This window comes from Giraffa tippelskirchi, chromosome 7 (assembly GCF_054371585.1).
Source record: "Giraffa tippelskirchi isolate mGirTip1 chromosome 7, T2T-mGirTip1v1.2.pri, whole genome shotgun sequence".
NCBI classification, from domain to species: domain Eukaryota; kingdom Metazoa; phylum Chordata; class Mammalia; order Artiodactyla; family Giraffidae; genus Giraffa; species Giraffa tippelskirchi.
In genome coordinates this window covers 35884619-35905101 of record NC_137281.1, presented here as the reverse complement: position 1 = coordinate 35905101, position 20483 = coordinate 35884619, and the positions used below count along the sequence as shown (strand labels likewise).

Below are 20483 nucleotides of genomic sequence, written 5' to 3'. Positions count from 1 at the left end.
CCCTCCTGCTCTCCTCTCGGGCACCCCTTCCCAATAACGTCTCTTGCTTTGTCAACACGTGTGTCTCCTTGGACAATTCATTTCCGAGTGTTAGACAAGAGCCCACTCTTGGGCCCGGGAAGGGATCCCCCTTCCTGCAACCACCTCATAGGTATGTCATGCAGGTAAAACAAAGTAAAGAAAAAAGTGAATAGTTGTAGAGGTTGTGAGTGGCTAGGAAGTCTGTTAGACAGCCTGGGGCTTAGAGGAAGTAAACCCCAGAGATGGGGGGTGGAGGTTGCACGAGATGGGACATTGTGCCACAGAGCTAACATTGTGGTTTCAAACTCAGCAGCCACCGACCGAGACAGGCAGGTCACAGAAATGACTAAGGTGGGCCAGGGGAGGTCTGTGGAGCTGAGAGCAACCAGCTGATGTCTAGGGGAACGCAGGCCTGGGACAGCCAGAACTTGTTTTTTTTTGGATTGCAACAACCATACAACATGAAGGATCTTATTTCCCCAACTAGGGATTGAGCTCATGCCCCCTACAGTGGAAGCACAGATCCTTAACCTCTGGACCACCAGGGAAGTCCCAAGAACCTCTAATTTTTAAAGAGACATTAGAAATCCAAACTTCTACATGAAATCTTCATTTCTTTAAACATTGGTAATGAAACCAAATGTTTTGGGAACAATTTGAGGGCAGGGCCCATCCAACAGCCCCCAGGACTCCCTTCTCCCCATTGCACTTTCCAGAAAACTGAGGTCCAGGGGACCACGTGAACCCTTCCCGGGGATCCCCCGCACAGGGACACATCTGGGCAGCTCAGGACACTCAGAACTTGGCCTGGCCTCCACCCCCGCTCTGGCCCTTCTCCCTATGGTGAAAGGGACTTTATGGGGACAAAAAGCCACCCATTGTGTCACAGGAGACAAAGGCGCAGGGGACAGAGGCGCCAGGCGGCGGGGTGCCACCACAACTCCGCACCCCACCTCCTCCCAGTGCAGAGGGAAAGGCTCCTTGGAATTCCCGCGGTGTACTCTGCAGGCCATGCCAGGGCAGGTTCATAACCCAGCCTGGAGCCAACTGACCGGGTCTGGGCTGGTATCTAACTCTGCCAAACCTCCTTTTTGTCACCTGAAAATCAGGCACGTGAGTTACTACATCGAGTCACTGAACAAACTCTCCCCCAAGGGCCCGCTGTGTGCCAGGCGCTGTTACAGGCTTCAGGGAGTGCAGGGCGGGGGGAAAGAGCCAGGCAGCCAGGGTCTCCACCCACAAGCATGCAGCTCCCAGCCTGGGTTGCCAAGGAGGAGGAGGAGGAGGGGAACACTGACTCAGGGCCTGGGTCACCTCCAGGGCTTTCCAAACAGAGGCTTTATCACATTGCTTGTTATTCCTGAGTCCTGAGTTACAGAATTAAAGATGAAAGAGACTTCTATACCCCTACCCTCACGGCCCTGCCACCCCCAGACCCCCCTAACGGGGACCTCCAGCCCCTGCGTGCAGACTGAATGTCAAGGAGCCCACTGCCACCATCTTCCTCTGGGGTCTCTCTTGGGGTTCTAGAAAAGCCTTCCCAACCTGAAGCTCAAGCAGCACTCTGGGGCCAGAGACTAAGCAGGTCCCCTCCACAGACAGCCCCAGGTGTGTGGAGGCAGGTGGGGGCCCCCTGAGGCATCCCCAAGGCCTTCCCTGGCTCCCAGAGGCAGCAGCAACACAGCCCCTCAGTGAGGTTCCAGAAATTTAGACCCTACCTGCCTGCCTTCCCACCCTCCTCCTCTCCCTCCTCTGCAGGGTCTCTTGGTCTCCCCAGAAGGCCAATCTGTGCCTTCTCCCCAGCACAAAGACCCTAACAGCCATAAAGAGCTATCCCAGGAAGGCCTTAGGCCCCTCGAAAGCCCAGGTCAAGTGCAACTCAACTCCAACCCCTCTCCCAACCCTGCCCCAGGGCTTCACTCCCAGGAAGCCCAACTCATAGCACCTGGCCCATTTCATAGATGAGAAAACCAAGGAAAAGATAAACCTCGCCCAAGGTTAGGCACAGTTAATGGTGGGGCCAGTTCTGTTACTCAGCAGATAGAGAGATCCCAGTGGGGAACAAAATTCCAAATCCCAGAAGGTAGGGATACTCCCTGGAGACTAATTGGGAGGGACTATCAGTTCCCTCATGCGAAGGGTTGACTCATTGGAAAAGACCTTAATGCTGGGTAGGATTGAGGGCGGGAGGAGAAGGGGACGACAGAGGATGAGATGGTTGGATGGCATCACTGACTCGATGGACATGGGTTTGGGTGGACTCCGGGAGTTGGTGATGGACAGAGAGGCCTGGCGTGCTGCAATTCATGGGTTCGCAAAGAGTCGGACACGACTGAGCGACTGAACTGAACTGATCAGTGCCCTGGAAGCAGGGGCAGTCCTTGAACCCTGAGGGGATGACAGAAGCAATGTTTTCGGCACCCTAGGCTGGTCCCTGCCATTGGCCTTCCAGAGAGAGCTGGCTTCGGGGATCACAGGCACTTCATTAGCCCCATGAGACCTGGCCTCTCTGCCTGCTGGGAATAGGGTCAGGGTGAAACCATTTACCAGATTGGGACTTGAACCCACGTGGCTGGGACACTAACCCAGCCAAAACCCAGTTTGGGAAGCAGAAGCGAAGGTCCATCTTCTGTAATTCTGGATACCTGATCTAGGGGCCCCAGGGACAAGGGAGGCTCCTTGTTTTAGTCTACATGGGCTGAAATCCCTATATAGCCATCTTGATGTAGAACTGCTGTAACTGGTTCCTTAGTCTTCCTGTGTATCTTCTGGATGATGAAGCATTTTTTGAACCAGCACCAGTGTACATAAGTATGTATAAATGACAAAAGGCTCAAAAGGCATGGTCAAACATCTGATTACAGTGTGATAAAGTTGGTTACAATAACCAGAATTACAAATGATCACATTTAACATAATATACCAAATAACCCTAGTTAAATATTTCTCTTTGAGATAATGCAGGATCCCTCTAAAACATCCCAAAGTTAGTTTTTAGTTAGATAAGATAAGTCACTGGGAGACAATACTTTTTCCCTAACCTAAAGGTTTATTTCCCTAAAGATCTCAAAAGCAAACACTTACAGGCAAAGAAATTCATCTCCATCTGTTTATCAAAAGAAGCATTTCAAGAATATTTGGAGGGAGAAATCAAATCCAGTCTTATTTCACTTTAGCCCATTTCTAACAAAATCCACTTACCCAACTAAATTTAATTCAGTCTTAGAAAATCCTGATCATGTGTAACTCTTTGCCTATATTAATTATACCAAAAAGCTTAAACCACTTTCAATACCAGATATCAGTTTTGTCCTGAGTATTTTTCAGATAAGATGAGACTGAGATTAATTCTGGCCGGATTATTTTGTATTTTTGAGTATTTATTATGAGTATTTAATTTCCTTTAAGTCAATTAAATAGGGCTCTTTTGTGAGTTAACTTTTGGCAATACTGTACGTCTAGAACACACATATAGACACATATGAACACACAAACACAGAGACCTCATAGTTTCTGTTTCAGAATTTTAGTCATGATCTTGGGCTTCCTGGTGGCTCAGATGGTAAAGCGTCTGCCTACAATGCGGGAGACCTGGGTTCAATCCCTGGGTTGGGAAGATCCTCTGGAGAAGGAAATGGCAACCCACTGCAGTACTCTTGCCTGGAAAATCCCATGGATGGAGGAGCCTAGTAGGCTACAGTCCATGGGGTCACAGAGAGTTGGACACAACTGAGTGACTTCACTTTCACTTTTCTTGAGAACCCAAACCATTTTCCCAAAATAATTCCTAAATCTGGGAGAGGTTCATTATCATTTTATGTATATTGAGGTAATCTGAAAAGTGGGATTATCTTTTTAATCAAATTCTTTGTTACTCTTTCTGTCCATGTGGGAAAATTCTCTAGCCATTCAGTGAATGTGTCTACCTTTACCAATAAGTATTTGTTTCCTCTGGACTTGGGCATCTGAGTAAAATCAATTTACCAGTTCTCTTTGGTGTTGAATGGGTCTAAATAATGGAGGAGGGGGTGGCATTTTTCTAGGATTATTTTGTAAACATGTGTCACATGATTTGGTAATCTGGGCCACCACCATTTTCATTCCTTTACCCACAAGCAATCTTTGTAGTAAATTCCAAAGAGCTTCACATCCATAGTGGGTAGTTTCATATAAAATCTTGATTACTTTCCATTGCTGAGCTTGTGGAATCACAGTATTTTCATCTAACATATACCATCCCCTTTGACTTATTAACCCCCTATTTTTAGCCCAGTTTTTTCCCTTGGTATAGCAAGGTTGTGGCCTTTCCTCTATCAAGCCTAGGACTTTCAAAACTGCCTGTGTTTTATCTGTTGGTATGTAAGCTAAGTCTTAATCCTTTGGGTGAAGACTGAGAAGGTTGCACCAGTGTCTATAAGAAATTCTACCAAGCCACATCAATGATCACCCAAGGCTGGACACCTACATATGTAAATGGTATTTCTAGGCAGAGCCATTTTTGGCCTTGGGTCCCATTGGTCTTCTGATTGCAAAACCGTCAATGGTTGAGGGACCTCTGCTCTCTGGTGTCTGGGGCATTCCCTCTGCCAATGCCTGGCTACTTGCAAAGGACACATCAACCGCAGTGCTTCCTCCAGTGCTCCTTCTGTCCACACAGGCTACACTGGCCTTGTATGGGTACCCATGGGCCTTGTGGTCCACCAGGACCAGGTTGGCCGAGAAAGGGCAGCCTCCAAGTCGGTGGTCTTTGAGCAGACAGAGCCATTGCAATCATTTGGGTCTCCTGAATATTTCTCTGGGTGCATTCAGTCTTTTCAACCGTATCCCCATTATTGAAAACCAAATAAGCCAATTGGAACAAATCATTCATTGGAGTCTGAGGACCAGCAGTTGCTTTCTGAATTTTGTGCCTGATGTCTGGGGCAGACTGGGCTATGAAATGCATAGCCAAAAGGGCCCGTCCCTCAGAGGAGAAGGGATATACTCTTAAAAGCTTAGATATCCTTCCTAAAAGCTTCCACTAATCTCCTTTGGAAGACTGCAGGGTTTTCATCCTATCCCTGTTGGACTTCTTTCACCTTTTCATAATTAACAGGTTTTACTGTAAGTTTCTTCATACCTTCTATTAAACAGTTAATCATATGGTCCCATCTATCTATTATCAATAGAATTCAGCTGGTAATTCCATTGCAGATTTGCCTCAGGGACAGCATCATTCCCCACCCAGTGCACTGCATGGCTCTGTCGGCTTGGGCTGCCAGTTGGTCTGCATGGGCTCTGGCTACCAGTATGACATCCTGCTTTTCCTCGAGGGTGCAGCAAAGGGATAGTAAACTCTGTTAAGTCCCCCCAGGTAAGATCAAAAGATCTTACTAGTGGGGTAAATTATTTTGTAAAGAGTTCAGGATCCTCAGAAAAACTTCCCAACTTGTCCTCTGCCATACTTAGATCGGACATTGAAAAAGGTACATAGACACATATTGTTCCTCAATTTCTATCAGGAACTTCTCTCAGAGGCAAAACTGTAGGGGCAGTTGGTTGGTAATTTATATCATTGACAATGCTAGCTGAAAAGGTCAGTTTTCATTCCAATCCCAAAGAATGGCAATGCCAAAGAATGTTCAAACTACTACACAATTGCACTCATCTCACATACTAGCAAAGTAATGCTCAACATTCTCTAAGCGAGGTTTCAACAACACGTGAACTGAGAACTTCCAGATGTTAAAGCTGGATTTAGAAAAGGCAGAGGAACCAGAGATCAAATTGCCAACATCCACTGAATCACAGAAAAAGCAAGTGAGTTCCAGAAAAACATTTAGCTCTGCTTTATTGACTACACCAAAGCCTTTGACTGTGTGGATCACAACAAACAACAAACTGTAGATAATTCTTCAAGAGATGGGACTACCAGACCACCTTACCTGCCTCCTGAGAAATCTGTATGCAGGTCAAGAAGCAACAGTTAGAACCAGACATAGAACAACGGGCTGGTTACAAATTGTGAAAGGAGTATGTCAAGGATGTATATTGTCACCCTGCTTATTTAACTTAAATGCAGAGTCCATTATGCAAAATGCTGGAATGGATGAAGCACAAGCTGGAATCAAGACTGCCAGGAGAAATATCAATAACTTCAGATATGCAGATGACACCACCCTTATGGCAGAAAGTGAAGAGAAACTGAGGAGCCTCTTGATGAAAGTGAAAGAGTAGAGTAAAAAATCTGACCTGAAACTCAACATTCATAAAATGAATGTGGTCCCATCACTTCATGGCAAATAGATGGGAAAACAATGGAAACAGTGAGATTCTATTTTCTTGGGCTCCAAAATCACTGCAGATGGTGACTCTAGCCATGAAATTAAAAAGACGCTTGCTCCTTGGAAGACAAACTATGACAAACCTACAAAAAACCTAATAGTATAAAAAAGCAGAGACATTACTTTGCCAACAAAGGTCTAGTCAAAGCTATGATTTTTGCAGCAGTCGTGTATGGACGTGAAAGTTGGACCATAAAGAAGGCTGAGCACCAAAGAATTGTTGCTTTTGAACTGTGGTGTTGGAGTAGACTCTTGAGAGTCACTTGGACTGCAAGGAGATCCAACCAGTCCATCCTAAAGGAAATCAGTCCTGAATATTCATTAGAAGGACTGATGCTGAAGCTGAAACTCCAATAGTTTGGCCACCTGATGCGAAGAACTGACTCACTGGAAAAGACCCTGATGCTGGGAAAGACTGAAGGCAGGAGGAGCAGGGGTTGACAGAGGAAGAGATGGTTGGATGGCATCACCGACTCAATGGACATGACTTTGAGTAGGCTCCAGGAGTTGGTGATGAACACGAAAGCCTGGCATGCTGCAGTCCATGGGGTTGCAAAGGGTCAGATGTGACTGAGCAACTGAACTGAACTTGGGTAACTCAGGGTACAAAGAAGAAGTTCCTGAATATGGGTGGGGCCTCTTTTCATCCCTAGCTGTGTCTTCCCCTGAGGTAATTGTTCCTCCCAGTAAGCAAGGAGTAGCTCTGGCTCCTCCTTGCAGAGGATTTAACCTTTGGATGGCTCCACAGGGTAGATCAGTTAAAATGTCTTCTGTCTCCTTACTAGAATTATCCCTCTGAACTATATACACCTTAAATTCCTTTTGGATCTCACTGTCTAAATACAAGGCCATGAAAATTTGAACATATGGAAGCTCACTCCATTTAAATTTCCTTCTACAATATAAATCTAGCTGCAATGTAGTATCATAACTCAGAGACCCATTTAATGGCCACTTTTCTTGGCTTCTGGCTCAGACGGTAAAGTGTCTGCCTACAATGCAGGAGACCCAGGTTCAATCCCTGGGTCAGGAAGATCTCTTGGAGAAGGAAATAGCAACCCACACCAGTATTGCCTGGAAAATCCCATGCAAGAAGAGCCTGTTAGGCTATCTATTGAAGAAATTAAGAAAAGAAAGGATTAAAAAAGAAAGACACATGTAGTTTTCTGTGCAATGATATAGGACATCCCTAGGTATATTGCCAGGAGGGAAAGCCTGGCAGGGCACAGGTGGGGTGGGGCTACCTGTGTTTTATGTAAATAACCCACTGACTCACCCTGGAATGCCACACCCATAATGCCTCGGGTGAGGGCCAGGGATGGGAGTGTGGGCAGTGACCCAACCAGGATGAGAGATTATATATTCATTGATAACCCTTTGTATTCATTGATAGCCCTTTGGACTGCTGAAATGTTTTTGCTATATGTCTGTATATATTTTTAAAAGAGTAAAAGCATTTTTAAAAAATGGGCCTATCAACATTTACACAGTGCTACATTTAAAATGGATAACCAACAAGAACCTACTGTATAGCACTGTTACGCTATATCAATGTTATGTGGCAGCCTGGATGGGAGGGGACTTTGGGGGAGAATGGATACATGTATATGTATGGCTGCGTCCCTTCACTGTTCATCTGAAACTCTCACAACATTGTTAATTGGCTATACCCCAAACAAAATAAAAAGTTTTAAAAAACAAGGAAGAAAAAAATAAAGTGAAGTGAAAGTCGCTCAGTTGTGTCTGACTCTTTGCGACTCATGGACAGTCCATGGGATTCTCCAGGCCAGAATATTGGAGTGGGTAGCCTTTCCCTCCTCCAGGGGACCTTCCCAACCCAGGGATCGAACCCAGGTCTCCCACATTGCAGGCGGATTCTTTACCAGCTGAGTCACAAGGGAAGCCCAAAATAAATAAAAAAACAAAAAACAGGCCCATCAATAGAGAAATGGCTAAATGAACTAGGGTCCAACCAGTGACATTCTGGAATAGCCTGAACTGTTAAGAAGGAGGGAAACAGCTCGAAGAGATGCAGGTACCCTGGGTATGAGACAAGCAACTGAACAAAGGATACAGAATTAAGCCATCAGTGTGTTTTAAATGCATGGGAAAAAGAAATAGAAACACCTCAATACAGCAGTTCCCTTGGGGAGACAGGCAGGGGGTCCAGGGATAATTTTAGTCTTATCTGTAATAGGTTTTTGCTTTTTAAGGAGAATGTGTCCATATATTGGTTATATAATTACAAATTGACTCCAAACATTCAAGAATCCCCCAACCACAAGTGAGGCATGTAGGCGGAGCTAACAATACAGGCGCTGGTGTGCTCCATACAGTGGAGCATGGAGGAAGGTGGGGAGCATGCAGCATCAGGAATGCTGCCCTAGGGAGATGGAACCCATAAAACCCAGTGCTAAGGAAAACCCCGTGAGTCCCCAACACTGTGATCCCAATATGGCCAACCTCTGCTCGCACCTCTCAGACCTCAACAACCTTGTCTCACCAGGCTAAAGAGCTGACTTTCAGATCCTGTCCTGCCTCCAACCTGGAGAGAAGCTTCCATGCCTTGTGGGGCTGGAGAGAGATCGAGGATTACCAAGAGGAAGAACCGTCTCACACTCCCAGGTGCAGAAGGATAGAGCAGGTAGCCTTCAGAGAGACTGAGCCCCCTGTCCCTAGAAGCATACAAGCTCTTGTTGAGGAGACACCCAGGGACCTTTGGGACCAAGCGTTAAGAGCCCTAGATTTCTATGACCCTGTGAATCCTAATAACTTCCCTTCATTCTAACATACACTGTGCTAAGCCCTCTGCAGGCAACAGCTTCCACCTTCCCCACAATCTCACCATCACCATTTCACAGACAAGGAAACTGAGGCTTAGGAATATTAGGGAACTTGTCCAAGATCACAGAGCCAGGATTTGAAACCAAGTTTCTCTGCTTCCACCAATCCTCTCACTACCGCCCATGGATCACTGTGATCAAATGGCAAGTGAAACTTCCGATCTGTTTGTTCACCTGCTAACTGGGAATTGTGCGTGTGTGTCAGTCACTCAGTCACGTCCCATTCTTTGCGACCCTATGAACTGTAGCCCACCAGGCCCTTCTGTCCGTGGGATTCTCTGGGGAAGAATATTGGAGAGGATTGCCATTTCCTTCTCCAGGAGACCCTCCCCACCCGGGTATCCTGCATCTCTGCATTGTAGGTGGATTCTTTACCACTGAGCCACTGGGGAAGCCCCAAGGATAGGATAGAAGCTTCTAAACACAAATGGCCCTACTGTCACAGACCATGCATAGGGCTTCTATGTCCCAAGCCTTCTGACTGCTGGGCCTTTATATGAGATATTCCAAGGTTCATCTGCTCTGTACCACCTTCTTACTACCCCTTTCACATAACTAAACACTTCAGAGCCCATTTCTATCAGGAAGCCTTCCCTGGTGGCCCTGGCCTCTGATGAGTTTCCCATGCTGAATTTCCTCTTCTTCCCCTCCAAGGCACCCCATTTCCCACCAAAAACAAAACAAAATCCCAAAAACAAAACAAAAGGAAGCACAGCTAGAGCCAGGCTTTGGATTCTCAGACCTGAGTGCAAATCACAGCCTGGCCACTCTACCCCATGTGTCCTTGTACAAGTTCCTCAACCTCTCTAAGCCTGTTCCTTCATCGGTAAACCCACATGGGGCTTCCCACGTGGCACCAGTGATAAATAACCTGACTGCCAATGCAGGAGACATAAGAGATATGGGTTCGATTGCTGGGTCTGAGAAGATCTCCTTGCCTGGAGAATCCCATAGACAGAGGAGCCTGGCAGGCTACAGTTCATAGGGTTGCAAAAAGTTAGACACGGCTGAAGCAATTTAGCATACACGTATGCAAACCCAGGAGATCACCTTTCTCCCCCAGGCTGGAGGAAGATTAAAAAAAAAGAAGAAGAAGAAATGTGCGCTTCACTTTATACTTACTCTATATAAGTCTCTGGGATCAGCCAAGTTAACCACAGCTTCCACAAAGTTCCTCTACCCACTAGCCAAACAAAGATCTACAGCATCAAAGCTTCCAGGTTTTTAAGACCAAGAGTTATCTCTAGACCAGGCATGACTGCTTCCTTTTTTATTTTATTTTTCTTCCTTTTTAGATACTATCTGCATAAATTCATGCTTCTTTTTTTGCCTAGGCTGCTAGGAAACTCAACAAAGAATCAACAGCCTTAAATTTGTGACAGAGTCTTGATTCTTTCCAGCTCTCTTTAAGTCAGCCCCTATCCCACCTCCACATACACACACACACACACACACTACCAACTTTTAAAAATATATTACTTTAACTCTTCTGTCATATGTGACTTAATATCATATCCCATCTCATATTATTTCTGGAGCTACATGGGGTGGCTGGTAAGTCGCTTCAGTCGTGTCCAACTCTGTGCGACCCCATAGATGGCAGCCCACCAGGCTCCCCCATCCCTGGGATTCTCCAGGCAAGAATACTGGAGTGGGTTGCCATTTCCTTCTACAAGGCATGAAAGTGAAAAGTGAAAGTGAAGCCGCTCAGTTGTGTCCGAGCTCAGTTGTGTCCGACTCTTAGCGACCCCATGGACTGTAGCCTACCAGGCTCCTCCGTCCATGGGATTTTCCAGGCAAGAGTACTGGAGTGGGGTCCCATTGCCTTCTCCGAGATGGGGTGGGGGAAGTGACAAATCAGCGAACACTAAGGTTGGTTCTTCAGGACACATTTAATACTAAACAAAGAACACATCTCCTTCTCAAGAAGCTGGGGCCTTCCTACTCAGCCCCTCTTCCTCCTTCCACATCTGGAACCCTTCACCAGATCTTGGGAAACACGGATGTCTGATACCTTCCCAGGTACTGCCTCCTCCAGGCAGCCCACCTGATCCCTCCATAGGAAGCTCATCCTTTGAGCACCTCCCTCAGAGACCAAGAGCTTCAGAGACAAGGCACTGGAAATAGGGTCTCCATTGCTCCCACAACAGCACCACACCCAGTGCCCAGCTGGGGAAGAGCCCAGCTGAGTGTGATAACAAAGTGCAGATCAGAAAAATCAGGCCACTGGGGGCTTTGATCCTAGCTCTAACATTCTATGAGCTCTTGGGCCAAAAACTGACCTCTGAGCCTCAGTTTCCTCACCCGTAGAGTGGAGGAATATACGAGAATATGAAGCTCTTAGCAAAGAGCCTGGAGCCTAGTTGGCATCTGAGTGGTGGGAGCCACGTTGGCTGCCCAGCAGACGTAGTGCCTGTTGAGTGGAGCCCCCCTTGTCTCAGACCCCATGGAACTGTCCATTGCCAGAGAAACAGTTCAGGAAGCAGCTTCTCCCACAAGCCAATTGGTGAAGTCACTAAAAGGTGCAGGTCTTCAGCACTCCAATGGGAGACTTTCATCCTCCCACTCTGGGCTCCACAAACCCTGCAGGGAGGGCAAAGGAAGGCCATCCCACTCACAGCCAGTCCCTGGAGTCTAAGTGCCAAGCCCCCCCACAGCTCTCCGGGCCAGTCCTACATTCCATGGACACCTCTGTCTACATCTGTGTGCGATGGAAGCCAGATGCTCAGGACTGGGCTGTGAAGCCCACAGGGACCCCCAAATCAAGAGACACAAGCCTCCTCCAGCGGAAGCTACTCCAGTTCTTGCAGACACAGCAGGACCCTCCTCTAGTTCCCCTTATTCCAAGTCTCATTGTTCAAATGCAAAAGGGGCTGATGCTCAGGTCCTGTCTACCAGGAGCGAACCCTGGGGGACCCACCCCGCGGCTTCCTCGTCCTCAGCCCAGCTTAGAGCAGCCCTCTGCGGTTCCAAACCCCCTAAGGCTACAAACAGAAAATGGTCACCACTTATCTCCCTCAGCTTCTGGCCACCCAGAAACAAGTGCTTCACCTGCAGTGTAGGGGAGCAAAATTCACCATCCCCAAACTCATCTTCCTGGCATACCAATTTTAAGCCGGTTATTTGCTAAGAAAAGCAGGCAAGGGAAAAGCTGAAAACCAAGGCTCCTTACCCTTTTGTAAGAAATACTTACATTTGTAAGGATGTCTCCCTCACAGTACCAGGGAGAGGCAGTTGACCAAATCTCTAGAAACACATCCATGGAAAAAGCAAAGACTTAAATCTGCACCACAACTTTACCCTTGTTTCTTGCACTTTTCCCAGACACATCCCATAACTGACCTCACATCCTCAACATCCTCTTTTGTCTTTAGCTGAAGATGGGATTTAAGGGGAGGGCTTTGGCCATTTTTTGAGTTTCTCAGTTTTTCTGGGTCTCTCCCATGTGTACATAGCATTAAACCTTGTTTGAGTTTTCTCATGTTCATCTCGTTCATGTCAATTTAACTCTTAGACCAGCCAGAAGAACTCGATGGGGAGGAAACCTTCTTCCTCCCCTCCGCCAGCTAAACCAACCTGCTGGCTACTCTCCACGTGTGTATGTGTGTTCAGTCACTCAGCCATGTCCGACTATTTGCAACCCTATGGACTGTAGCCCACAGGGCTCCTCTGTCCATGGGATCTCCCGGGCAAGAATACTGGAGTGGTTTGCCATTCCCTTCTCCAGGAGATCTTCCCGACCCATGGATCGAACCCCGGTCTCCAGCATTGCAGGCAGATTCTTTACCATCTGAGTCACCAGGGAAGCCTTCTCCCCACTTCTCTTCCACTTCCCCAGCCCCAAGCCTTGGCCTGCATGGTCGCCTGCCCTTTTAGCACCCTTTCCCTACCTCTGCCTCAGGTATCAGTGAAGGAAGGGAAGTCGCTCAGTCGTGTCCGACTCTTTGCGCCCCGTGGACTGTAGCCTACCAGGCTCCTCTGTCCATGGGATTCTCCAGGCAAGAATACTGGAGTGGTTTGCCATTTCCTTTTCCAGGGGATCTTCCCGACCCAGGGATCGAACCCAGGTCTCCCGCATTGGAGGCAGACGCTTTAACCTCTGAGCCACCAGGGAAGTCAGATATCAGTGAAGTGAAGTGAAAGTCGCTCAGCCGTGTCCAACTCTTCGCGAATCCATGGACTATACAGGCCAGAATACGGGAGTGGGTAGCCTTTCCCTTCTCCAAGGGATCTTCCCAACCCAGGGATCAAACCCAGCAGATTCTTTACCAGCTAAGCTGCAAGGGAAGTCCAAAGGGCAATGTCAAAAGCCACCTTTCTTCCACAAGCCTTCCTGGACTCAGAAATGATTATCTCTCTCCTCTGTGCTTCCACACCCTTGGGTTGGGAACTCCCTTCCTGCTTGGCAACTGCTCCCTTCACAAGCGGCCAGAAGCCTAGCACTCAGCACCGATCCAGACAGGCCCTTCCTACCAGCAGATTTAAATTTGAGGGAACCTCTGCCCCTCCCCCTCCCTTCCCAGAGAATCTGCCAGAAAACTCAGAGGAGTTTAAAATGCAGATTTCTGGGCTGTAGTGACTGAGATTCCAATTTCACATTTTTTCCTGGTGTGGGGACCAACACCTACAAGCCCCTCCAAGAGAGCCTGAGGGTAAGGTTGGGGACAGGGCTCACAGGAAGAGATCCGAGGAATTCTGAAAGAGATAGCAGTAAGGAGTTCATGATCTCAGCCACAGTCAGCTCCCAGTCTTGTGGTCTTCTTTTTGCTGACAGTATAGTGCTTCTCCATCTTTGGGAAAACCACTAGACAATTCAGGTATGACCTAAATCAAATCCCTTAAGATTATACAGCGGAAGTGACAAATAGATTCAAGGGATTAGATCTGATAGAGTGCCTGAAGAACTATGGATGGAGGTTCGTGACATTGTACAGGAGGCAGTGATCAAGACCATCTCCAAGAAAAAGAAATGCAAAAAAGCAAAATGGTTGTCTGACGAGGGCTTCCAAATAGCTGAGAAAAGAAGAGAAGCTAAAGGCAAAGGAGAAAAGGAAAGATACACCCATCTGAATGCAGAGTTCCAAAGAATAGCAAGGAGAGATAAGAAAGCCTTCCTCAGTGATCAATGAAAAGAAATAGAGGAAAACAATAGAATAGGAAAGACTAGAGATCTCAACAAGAAAATTAGAGATACCAAGGGAAATTTTCATGCAAAGATGGGCACAATAAAAGGCAGAAATGGTATGGACCTAACAGAAGCAGAAGATATTAAGAAGAGGTGGCAAGAATACACAGAAGAACTATACAAAAAAGATCTTCATGACCCAGATAACCACAAGGGTGTGATCACTCACCTAGAGCCAAACATCCTGGAGTCCAAAGTTCAGTGGGACTTAGGAAGCATCACTACGAAAAAAACTAGTGGAGGTAATAGAATTCTAGCTGAGCTATTTCAAATCCTAAAAGATGATGTTAAAGTGCTGCACTCAATATGCCAGCAAATTTGGAAAACTCAGCAGTGGCCATAGGACTGGAAAGGTCAGTTTGCACTCCAATCCCAAAGAAAGGCAATGCCAAAGAATGTTCAAACTACAGATCATTGCACTCATCTCACACACTTGCACAGTAATGCTGAAAATTCTCCAAACGAGGTTTCAACAGTATGTGAACCAAGAACTTCCAGATATTCAAGCTGGATTTAGAAAAGGCAGAGCAAACAGAGATCAAATTGCCAACATCTGTTGGATCATAGAAAACACAAGAGAATTTCAGAAAAACATCTACTTCTGCTTTACTGACTACGCCAAAGCCTTTGTCTGTGTGGATCACAACAAACTGTGGAAAATTCTTCAAGAGATGGGAATACCAGACCACCTGCAAGGGGATCAAACCAGTCAATCCTAAAGGAAATCAGTCCTGAATCTTCATTGGAAAGACTAATGCTGAAGCTGAAACTCCAATACTTTGGCCACCTGATGCGAAGAACTGACTCCTTTGAAAAGACCCTGATGCTGGGAAAGATTGAACGCAGGAGGAGAAGGGGATGACAGAGGATGAGATGATTGGATGGCATCCAACCGTTCAACTGACTCGATGGACATGAGTTTGAGCAGGCTCAGGGAGATGATGACGGACAGGGAAGCCTGGGTGCTTCAGTCCATGGGGTCGCAAGGAGTCGGACACGACAGAGCGACTGAACTGAACTGAAAGAGATAGCATTGGTCCAGGAGGAAGTGTGAACACCTGGATAAAGAGGGAAGCTTGATCTGGGCCCCTGCCTTCTGTGCTGACCCCTGGCATTCTTGCTAGGACCCAGCAGTGGGACAGCAGGAGGTGCCCTAACGGAAAATGGATCTTGACCCGCCTCCATCTTCCCGCTAGTCCCCTGAAAACGCAACAAGCCCCTCCGACAGGGCAGCCACTCGGCTCCCAGACTGGCACCAGAGGGTACTGCGGGGCGAGTGGGGGTGAGGGGCGGGAAGCTAACACCTCCAAGCCTGAAACTGGTGCAGAAAGGGGTGTGCCCATCGATCCGCCTCGGCAGGGGTCTACAAAGAGTATTGGATACAGGATTCCTGCCTCTGCCTTCCCACCAAACCCTCCCCCAACGCTGGGCGTGGTATTTGGCCCCAAGGGGCCAAACCCACCGGAAAGCGGCAGGTTACTCAGTGGAAGCTAGATGGTTCGGGCTCCCTCGCAGCGGCTCATAGGGCTCGCTGAAGGGTCTGTGTTGCCCCGAGATGTGCTCGCTCGATTAGACGAAGAGTGTTCTGGGGTGCAGCCACCGGGAGCATCTCGGAGCTGGCAGAGGATCAGCTGAGAGCGGACTTTGCCTCAGGCTGGGTGCTGGAGGGCTGAGGGCATAGTCCTGGCAAAGGGAGAGCCAGAGTCCAGGAAAAACAGTTGCGCGCAGTGACTGTGGCGTTTGTGAGTGCTTCTGTGGATGACCTCTTGGGTGACCAGCGGGAACGGAATGATGGGGCGCTAGTGACGGGCACTCTGACATTGGTATATCTTGCGTGTGCTCTAAGAGACGGCAACTAGGGCGTCTCGCGGTGAGAGGGTTCCAAGGATATCTCGGGAGCGTCCGTCCTCCAAGCGCCCCCCGAGGAAGGCAAGGCGTACTGGGGCGCGTGTGAGCCTAGGCTGGGGGTGTGCGGGGAGCAAAGAAAAAGGGCAACTCCGGAGTCCGCGACCCCTCCAGGCCCGGCCGGGACCCCCCCTCCGCTACATCACCACCCTAACCCGGTCCCGGGCCCCAGGCCCCGCGAGCGCGCTCACCAACTGCAGGAGCATGAGCGCACCGAGGCTGGAGCGCACGAAGCCCAAGTCGGGGCTCAGCGTCGACACCGCGGCGCCGCCTCCCTGCGCCGGGCTGCTGGTCCGCGTGTTCACTTTGGAGGGGAACTCTGCCATGGCGCCTCCGCTCGCCTCCCGAGGTTGCTCCTGCCGTCGTCGCCACCCCTCCCGCGGCAGGTGCCGGCTTCTGCGCGGCTCCTCCCCGGGGGGCTCCCGCTGGCGCTGCGGCTCCCCGAGCTACGCGCGGCGTCTGGGCGGGGAGCCGCGAGCCGCCAGGTGCTACAGGAATCCTGGCCCGGCCCTCGCCACGAGACCCGCCCCTTTAACCCTTCGCTCACCGCCTGCCGGTCCAGCTCCGAGACGCACACGAAGTCGCCAATTTTTTACAGACGCGGAAAGTGAGGCCGAGGTCAATGAGATGGCTCCCCTAGAACCAGCCTAGACAGCCGCACCTGTCTCTCCCCGGAAAGCCGCCTGCTGGCAATTTCTCCCACATTCGGAAGGCTTTGATCGCTCCGCGCCCTCCTCGCCCTTGGCTTCCGAGCCTCGGGATAAACTGGAAACCGCTTGCAAAGCTACCCACATCCCTTCTGGATGTCTCTCTAGCGCTGTGTGCCGTTGGGCGAGCCCATGCACCTCTCTGAAGTTTCCCCGTAAAGCGGGATCGTCATCCCTGTGTCGAGACTCCCAAGGAGTCCCAGATGACCGAGCATCCATGAGGGGAGGGTCTGGGTGAAATGTGGGAGTGCGTGGAAGGAGGAGAGCCTTTTATGACTCAATTGATGTGATCTTCTCTTCTGAACTGATGGAGCGTTAACTTAGAAGATCGCTGAGCCTCAGTTTCCTCGTCTGTCTCCGGCAGAATAAGTGAAATATTGCACGGAAAGTTTTTGCCATTGGTGGGGGGCGGGGAGGTTGTCAGAAAGCAGGAGATGATGTTGGAGTTACAGTTTGTTTGCTCCACTTGCGCCCTGAAACTCACTTGTGCACGCGCTTGCGCGCGCTTGCGCGCGCGCGCGCACACACACACACACACACACACACACACACGCCTCTCAGGCTATAGAGACCTGCACAGACAATTGTTTCGATTATTCATCAACCAGAGATTGTTGAGACCTTACTATATTGTCAGACCCTATCCCAGGCCATGTGAATACGGCAAGAAAAAAACCACACAAGGCCTTCTCGGATCCCACTTCCTACTGGAGGTGACAAGTATAAACTGGAGAGAAAAAATAACTTCAGATAGTGACAAGTGCTATAACTAAAAAAAAAAAAAAAACCCAGGAATTCCCTGGCGGTCCAGTGGTTAGGACTCAGGGCTCTCACAGCTGGGATGGGTTCTATCCCTGGTCAGGGAAATCAGATATCATGTGGTGTGGTCCATAAATAAATATATAAGTAAAACAGGAGTGTGACAGAGATGACCACGAGGTAACTTTTAGACAGAGTAGTCAAAGATGACCTCTCAGAGATTTCCCTTGTGGTCCAGTGGCTCAGACTACATGCTCCCAGTGCAGGGGGCATGGGTTTTATTTCTGGTCAGGGAGCTAGATCCCACAACTACAGATTCCACAGGCCACAAGGAAGATCGAATATCCCACCTGCTGCAGCTAAGACCTGGCGCACCCAAATGAATAAACAGATATTTTAAAAACAAAAAGAAATCAAAGATAATCTCTCAGAGAAGGTGACACTTGATATTTGCTCAACTGGATATTCAACCCTCCCCCCTCCCCTTCTCAATGCACCTGAGACCCTCTTTTCCACCCCATGCAGACAGTAGATACTCAGGGAATGAGAAATGCTTCTTGGTAACGGCAAAATTATTACCCAGAGCCCAGCCTCTCTGCAGACTGCTCGAGGCCAAGTGCAGAACAAAGCTGTCGAGCAAACCCTTGATTTTAGGATGACACAGAAAACAGTAAGACAATTGTTTCCGAGGCAGATTCTAAAACAGTAGAGTATTTTTGTTTTGGTTTTGGTTTGGATTCTGTGTTTTTGCTTAATCCCACTTTCATTCCTTTCAAATGGCAACAAGCAAGACTCAATCACTGTACTGTGTTTTTTTTTCTTCGACCTTTTCTTCCAAACCAATTTCACTCGCCTCCGGTCAGAAAAAGTGGGAAAGAACCTGTCCCAAGGCTGGAACGTGATGCCCACCCAGAGCCCCCACTTTTGCCAAGGAAGCCCTGGGTTCTTGGGACAAGGGGACAGAGAGCCAGCTGAGGTTGTGGAGGAGAGGGTCTCTCTGTTCCCAGGGTGAGTTCCCCTCCTCCTGCCAGAACAGGCCACCTCCACACATCATCTGGAGCATCTGTCTCGTCTTGTGCGTGCTTAGTTGTATCCGACTCTTTGCAGCCCCATGGACTGTAATCCTCCAAATTCCTCTTTGCATGGAATTTCCCAAGCAAGAATACTGGAGTGGGTTGCTATTTCCTACTCCAGGGGATCTCCCCAACCCAGGGATAGCACTCACGTCTCCTTCGTCTTTTACATTGGCAGGCAGATTCTTTACCACTGAGCCACCAGGGAAGTCCTCCTTAATTCTACAAAGGCTCCCTACTCTGATCAAACCCCTACTGTGTTCAGGGCCTATCGTCCATGGGGTGGGGATGGAGCATAATTGCAGAGGCTGTGGGGATTCCAGCACTGAGCAAATGTTTGGTGTGCACCAGGCAGAGCCATTACTTTGCCAACAAAGGTCCGTCTAGTCAATGGTATAGTTTTTCCAGTAGTCATGTAGGGATGTGAGACTTGGATCATAAAGAAGGCTGAGCACCCAAGAACTGATGCTTCTGAATTGTGTTGGAGAAGACTCCTGAGAGTCTCTTGGAGTGCAAGGAAATCAAACCAGTCAATCCTAAAGGAAATCAATCCTGAATAGTCACTGGAAGGACAGATGCTGAAGCTGAAGCTCCAATATTTGGCCACTTGATGTGAAGAACTGACTCATTAGAAAAGACCCGGATGCTGCCAAAGATTGAAGGCAGGAGAAGGGGACAACAGGGGGTGAGATGGTTGGTTGGCATCACTGACTCAATGGACATGAGTTTGAGCAAGCTCTGGGAGATGGTAAAGGACAGGGAAGCCTGGCATGCTGCAGTCCATGGGGTCGCAAAGAGTTGGACATCACCAAGCTACTGAACAGCAACAACAGGCGCTGGGAACAGCGCTGTGAGCCATCCAAGCAGAGACCCTGCCCTCAGGGAATGTGATGGGAGAGACAGTCTCGAGATATACAATCCACAGATATATGGATAATTTGATGATATTACTACAAGAGAAAGCAAGATGCCATGGGAAAGAATAGTAGAGATTTGGGGGTGCCATTTAAATAACTGGGTCAGGGAAAGTGTAAGCACTTAGGCAAAGACTTGAAGAATGCATAAGAATCAGACAGGAAAAGAGCATTCCAGGCTCAGAAAACTACCATAGGTGCAAAGGTCCTGAGGCAGGAAAGACTTTGGCATCTTTGAGGAGGGACATAAATTTATAAAATGAAGGAATTGGGGAGAAGTGAAGTTCAAGAGGCAGCCAAAAGCCGGGTCAGTGATGGTGCTCAATTGTGTTCAATTCTTTTTGACCCCCTGACCCCACCAGGCTCCTCTGTCCATGGGATTTCCCAGGTAAGAATACTTGAGTGGGTTGCCATTTCCTTCTCCAGGGAATCTTCCAACCCAGGGATCAAATCTGTGTCTCTTGCGACTTCTGCTTGGCAGGTGGATTCTTTACCACCTGGGAAGCCTGGAGCCAGGTCACCTGGGTCCTAAATCCTTGCTAAGAGAGTGTTAGGGCTGTGCCTTGTGGCATTCAGGATCTCAGTTCCCAGAGCAGGGATTGAACCTGTGCCCCATGAAGTGGATGCACAGAGTCTTAACCACTGTACCACTAGAGTATTTCTGGATTTTATTATTAAAAAACAGACCATTAGAGGGCAGTTACACCATCTTATTTCCAATTTTTTCAAAAATTCACAGAAAGATTCCTCTGG

General features: G+C 48.4%; 1 protein-coding gene across 2 annotated transcripts in view; it reads right to left on the bottom strand.

Annotated features, from left to right (window-relative positions):
• PLLP (plasmolipin) overlaps positions 1–20483 on the bottom strand; it is a 46682-nt gene that overhangs the window by 14549 nt on the left and 11650 nt on the right. The window contains exon 1 of one of the 2 annotated variants that reach the window (XM_081514243.1): positions 16469–16783. The exons of the other annotated variant lie outside the window; for it this stretch is intronic. Coding sequence (XP_081370369.1) covers positions 16469–16603 — 135 coding nt within the window. The 5' untranslated portion in view covers positions 16604–16783. Of the gene's footprint in view, positions 1–16468; positions 16784–20483 lie in introns of those variants that run through there. 2 annotated transcript variants of the gene reach the window in all.